The 6,159-nt window shown below is 33.6% G+C and overlaps 1 protein-coding gene across 3 annotated transcripts in view; it reads left to right on the plus strand.

Annotated features, from left to right (window-relative positions):
• The window catches only part of PAWR (pro-apoptotic WT1 regulator), a 110,668-nt gene extending 104,509 nt beyond the window's left edge, over positions 1-6,159 (plus strand). For all 3 annotated transcript variants that reach the window (XM_045872915.3, XM_064590845.1, XM_054506907.2), the window contains 2 exons: positions 1,251-1,355; positions 3,563-6,159. In XM_045872915.3, coding sequence (XP_045728871.1) covers positions 1,251-1,355; positions 3,563-3,649 — 192 coding nt within the window. In that variant the 3' untranslated portion in view covers positions 3,650-6,159. The remainder of the gene's footprint in view (positions 1-1,250; positions 1,356-3,562) is intronic.

Raw genomic sequence — 6,159 nt, forward strand, 5'->3', positions numbered from 1 at the left:
TTTCCAGAGCCATCTCCTTTTCTTAAACTTTGTGTGTGTGTTTTTTTTTAAAGATTGATTGATTGATTGATTTGGTGGGGGAGGGACAGGGGTGAGGGAGAGAGAATCCCAAGCAGACTCCACTGAGCTTGGAGCTGACAAGAGGCTCAGAGATCACTACCTGAGTCAGAGGCTTAACCAACTGCACCACCCAGGTGCCCCTTAAACTTTGTATTTCGAATAAAAAATTTGAATTTCTTCAAACAGGATATTATCCATTTAAAAAATAAGATATATCATTACAATGGTGGTGATAAAGATGAACCATGAGAGACTATGGACTCTGAGAAACAAACTGAGGGTTCTAGAGGGGAGGGAGGTGGGGAGATGGGCTAGCCTGGTGATGGGTTTTTTTTTTTTTTTTAAAGATTTTATTTATTTGAGAGAGAGAATGAGAGACAGCACAAGAGGGAAGAGGGTCAGAGGGAGAAGCAGACCCCCTGCTGAGCAGGGAGCCCGATGCGGGACTCGATCCCGGGACTCCAGGATCATGACCTGAGCCGAAGGCAGTCGCTTAACCAACTGAGCCACCCAGGCGCCCCTGGTGATGGGTATTAAAGAGGGCACGTACTGAATGGACCACTGGATGTTACGTGCAAACAATGAATCATGGAACGCTACATCAAAAACTAATGATGTAATATATGGTGATTGACATAATAAAAAAACCAATGGTGGTGATAAACTAAAGAGGGTAAGTCATTGGGTATTAGTATTTGTTAAAGAATTGTGTAAACATAGGTTTAATCAGAAATATGGGGCCACCTGGATGGCTCAGTTGGTTAAGCATCTGACTCTTGGTTTCTGATCAGGTCATGATCTAATGGATTGTGAGATCAAGCCCCGCCTCGGGCTTCATGCTCAGCACGGAGTTTGCTTGGATTCTCTCCCACTCCCCCTTCGCCCATGCTCACCTTTACGTGCACACTCTCATACTCACTGTCAAATAAATAAATCCTTAAAAAAAAAAAAAAAAAATATATATATATATATATATATATATATATATATACATCTTATAACTCCTGTATTCCTGTCATTCTTTGGGTCTTTCCTAGGATGGGTTTTTCTTTCCCTCACCAGGTGACTTAAATGCATTTGGAAGTCTTCCTGTATTTAGGGCGCTTCACCAAACTTGGCAGATACATGTCATTTAAGGTTAAAAACAACCAGTTACTTCCCAATTAATACTTTGTAATTATATCTGCCAGGAAGTAGTAAGAGAAAGGCAAGAAAACTTAAGACTTGTGAGACTAATGCAAGATAAAGAGGAAATGATCGGAAAACTCAAAGAAGAAATTGATCTGTTAAATAGAGTAAGTATTCACACATTTCAGTTTCATAGTTTTTTTTTTCCCTTCAATTGGATGAAAATACATATGTATGAAGAGATTATGTAATTTCATTATTTTGTTAATGAGATGGTAACTTGTGGTAATAAGAATCATCATTTCATTCTATAAACTGATTTCCTCTGGCCGGTTATCAGTTGTATTCAGTTAATACTGTTCTTTTGGGGATGGACTGATGAATGGATTTGTTCAGTGTTTTTGTTAGAGTCTGGAGGTGAGAGGCAGCTTGGTCACCACCACACATAAAAGGGTATTGGTACAGAGTTGCCTCAGTGAAGAGCTAAACTTGCTACTTTCTTGCCATAAGACACTCCAGATGTCTTTGTGTGAATTCTCACCACCTTTTTTCCCTCTAGTTATACTTACACATCTCCAACTTTAGGTTTAGCATTATACTAGGTCTCTATTACACTATTTTGTAACTCTTTTTCTTGCTTTTAGCCTTAGAATTTACTTTCTGCTTAAGAAGCGGGTAATAGTGCTGGGCCTTTCTGCTTAAGAAGCAGGTGTTAGTGCTGGCTCGTACTTAGGTAATGTTGATGAGAAGAGATTCCATAGTTTTGCATATTAGAAGACTTTAGATAAGATGGAGGAAAGAAGTAAGTTTGCTTCAGGGAAAAAGGGAACAGATTCCTAATCCAGTCTTAACCCTAACAATGAAAGAAGAGAAAATAAAGAGGCTTCATTATGTAGATCCATTCTAAATAAAGCTCTAAGGCATTAACTACAGGTAATAGATGAGGACAGCACAATTTAGTTTAACTTGTTCAAAGTCCTAGGTAGTAATCATGGAGTAACTGTCTGAGCCAGTATTTTACATCAGGTATTCCAAAATCCTAATTCTGAGCTCTCCATTTTTGTAAACAGTCTTTCATCTTGGTTTAGAACACAGGCATTCCTCTATTGGTTTTGGAATATGATTTAATAAAATCTGAAAATAGTTTTGAAGTCTATGATATATTAGCACTGTCTTAGGCGCTGTGCATTAAAAAGAATAATAAAACACCTGCTTTTACAGAGTTTATAATCAAGTAATGATACAGGAATATATTTTATTATTTAATTCTAAATCTTGGATTAGGTCTCAGTTGTAGTAATTTTCGGAATTCTGTATATTTATTGTTGTTGCTTTCAACAGGTAAGTTCACCAACATCATTCATTTGGTTTGTGAGTAAATGCAGATTCTATTTTTGCACATTTTAAAAACATTTACCTAATTGTCCAAAGGCAGTATGCTAAATTTATCAGAATGCTGCTGTCCAGTAGCATGCTTATAATTTAAACTGATTACTCCAAGTTTTAGTATTTTGAATTACAAGGATAAATCTAAAAATATGTGCTTTTACAACTATCAGTAAGCATTGTGCCTTGAAATAGTTTCTTCTAACTAAAACTTAGAGTGGATTATCTTCATATTTACCACATGGTTGTATATATGGCACTAGGATTAACATAGGGAACACAGACCTGGAATCATATAACTTTAAAGCTGGAGGATCATTACTTAGTTTATTGGCTTTCAGTTTTTTTTAAAGCTCTAAAACCTTTTCCTCAAACAAAATGTTACAGAGAAGCCTAACATGAATTGAACCAGATCAACTCTATTTGCTCCAGATCTCCTTTTCTGTATGCCTCCATTTTATCACTTCCCCAGATTTTCACCTCCGAACACACACCCTTGTTAAAGATCATACAAGGTGGTAGGAGTACATCCAGAACTTGTACCTCTATCGTTTTGATGCCTCATTTGACACAGGCTGTTATCCGAGGCCCTGAACCTCATATTGCCTACATATGTATTTTGTTTAGCCCTCAATTTGGGGGAAGGGGAGATTCGTTTTTAACTGAAAAATTAAGCTATTTATAACGATTAAAAATTGGAAGATTCACAATTAAAGAATTCTGATTTTTGACTTCTAAAAATGAAAGATCTGGCAAGAGGTATCTGTCTTATCATGATAATAATGAGAAGGAGTTGAGTAGTGGATGCTCCCTTCAGGTGGGGCATACTTCATCTAAAGTTGTTTTCAGAATTTGTCCTTGTTTCCAAATTAAATGCTTGTATGAATTATCTTTGAATGTATGTATTTTAAAGTGTTTTTATCACCTTTAGTATATTTTTAATTATTTAAAAAACTCCTATGTTATTTTCATTTTTTGTTTCCTTAAGGACCTAGATGACATAGAAGATGAAAATGAACAACTAAAGCAGGAAAATAAAACTCTTTTGAAAGTTGTTGGTCAGCTAACAAGGTAGAAGATTCAAGTCCCAGTGTGGAAAAAGTACTTTAAAACTACTGATTGAATGTTATAGTTGATGGTAGGACAATATACCTATGCTGCAATACATTAAGTATGTATATTTATTTCTAGAAAACAGTGGGTTTTTATTTTCAAAATACTGCTTTTTCATTATTTCAAAACAGTACCAACCTTCTATTTCATGAATAAGTAACATCTTTCAGTTATTAAAATGATAGGTTATGCCTTTTTTGGTTTTGTGTGGTATTCAAATAATATATGGTTTAAAGTCACAACCATTTGAATATATTTTATCTATGGTAGTGTGTTTTCTCCCTAAAGGAATATACATAGTCTTTGTTTACATGAATTCAAATACTTTTGGGGAATTACCAGCAATTGCCTTATTACTGATGTGTGCAAACTTATATGTGTTTTTGATTTACTCATAAAGGCTTTGTCTATTGTCATTTGTTCTTTCAACTTATTCTAAGCAATTTAGAGTAATAGCGTGTCACATCATTTTATGTAACAGTCATCTTTAAAAAGGAAAGCTATTATGAAAAGTCATTTAATATCATGTACTAGTTGGCTAAATATAAAATTTTAAAGAATACTTGAATTGTGCTACAGTAAATTAAAATATACAATTTTTGTATTTGAATGTTGAAAAAAATTTAAAATCACTTTAGCTTCAGAAAGACATACACTTTGTAATTTCATCGTAAAATTTCTTATGTAGGTACTATATTTCTTACTATTCCAAGATTTATAAATGAACATGGGATATTTAAAAAGTTCATTCATCAATCCTGGAGACTGTGTACAATTTCAGTGTAAAAGAAAAAAAATCCATATTTTTAATTGTCATTTGCATTAAAAACAAAACCAAAATATTTATCCACACTTAAAATATTGATAATTACATTTACAAAACAATACATAAACAGAAATAGTATTGAAATACTTTGCTTATTTCTAACTTGGAGAATAACACTGTGATACAGTTGTTCTCATATGAGAGAATTATTCTCCTACTTCAAATTTAAGGGATTTTCTTCCTAATATTGAATTTTTAAAAACAATTTTTAAAAATTTTGAAGAAATTTATAAATTTTCTATTAAGTATCATTTAGTATTTAGAGTTGTTGTATATTAAATTTTTATGTTGAGTAAGGAAACCCCCTCTTTTAAAATATATTAACATTAAGAAATGTCTGTCTGATAATTGAATCCTAAACAGTATACTGATACCCTTTTGTCCAGTGAAACATAGTAAAATCCATTTTGGGTAACCTACTGTCTCTTTTTCTTCACTTGCCAAGTCCCTTCATTATTTACTATTAGAAAAATAGGGAAGTGAGACAACTGGACAGAATGTAAATGATAAATATCACATGTTGAATTCTAAAAATTCTTTGTGGTTACCTAGATTGGCTTCTCATTTCAGAAGTTTCAACCTTGGCTGATCATTAGAATCACTTGGATTGCTTACAAAGAATTCCCTGGCTGTAATTTCTAGATAGATTTAGGTTGAGACCCTGGATAGAATTTTTAAAGCTCACCATCTGATGATTCTGATCATAATTAAGTTTGGAAATAGCTGCTGTCGCCTCTTTCCTTTCTATATCTTCACTGGAGACCCTAGAATTAACATATGTTAGCTACCAGCATTTTGTCCCCCTTTTAGTTTATTTAATAATTTATCTGGTCTCTGGGGAAGTTTTCATATGTTTAAATATATTTACCAAAAATTTCAACGTTAGATTACCAAACTTGATATAGTTGCAGAATTACTGCGTAAGGGCCTCCTTTTTGGAGAATGTTACCCAGCATGGGAACAGTGACCTGCTCTCCACATGTCAGAGTGGTATGCCAGGCTCAGTCACTGCCTTGGCTGTGAGGCACTCATCTCCCTTCAGTTACCCTTAGGTATTTTGCAGAAATATTGCTGTTACCTAGTTTTACATCCAAGCTTTGGATGTTGTGAAAATGCTGTCAGTATCCAGCATTATTAGTGTGCTGGTTTTTCAGTAAAGTTTTTGAAATTTCTATTTAATCCATATGTAAGGAAAGGAATATTTCATTTCTTTTTTTAAAATTATACCAGTTATTAGTGCTTTTAAAGACTGAGCTGTTTTTAAATTTTCCTTTTCTTCAGTTTATTAGGAAAACATCCAACAATGATTTTTTACATAATGGTACCTAGTGCAAATACAGAGGCCTGACAACTTAGGCAAAGCAGTTCACAAGCAGTCCTTCCTCCTGTCCTTAAAATGTGTATTTATATCACTTATAGATTTTTACACTGAATATTGAAAAATTAAGTAGGATCTGCTACAATTTCCCTTTAAAATGTATAAAAAGCATTGAGATTTTAAAAAGGTAAAATACATGTGCACTACCTTAGAAAACTTGGCTGTTGTCAATAAAGTGCTAGTATTTGTGAAATTATTAGTTCCATTCAGAAATTATATTTCTTATATTTCCTGGGACTTTATGGCATAATAAAGCATATTCAAAGTT

Source organism: Mirounga angustirostris, unplaced genomic scaffold (assembly GCF_029215605.1).
Source record: "Mirounga angustirostris isolate CCGP_5_RB_7025 unplaced genomic scaffold, mMirAng1.0.hap1 SCAF_5, whole genome shotgun sequence".
Taxonomy (NCBI): Eukaryota; Metazoa; Chordata; class Mammalia; order Carnivora; family Phocidae; genus Mirounga; species Mirounga angustirostris.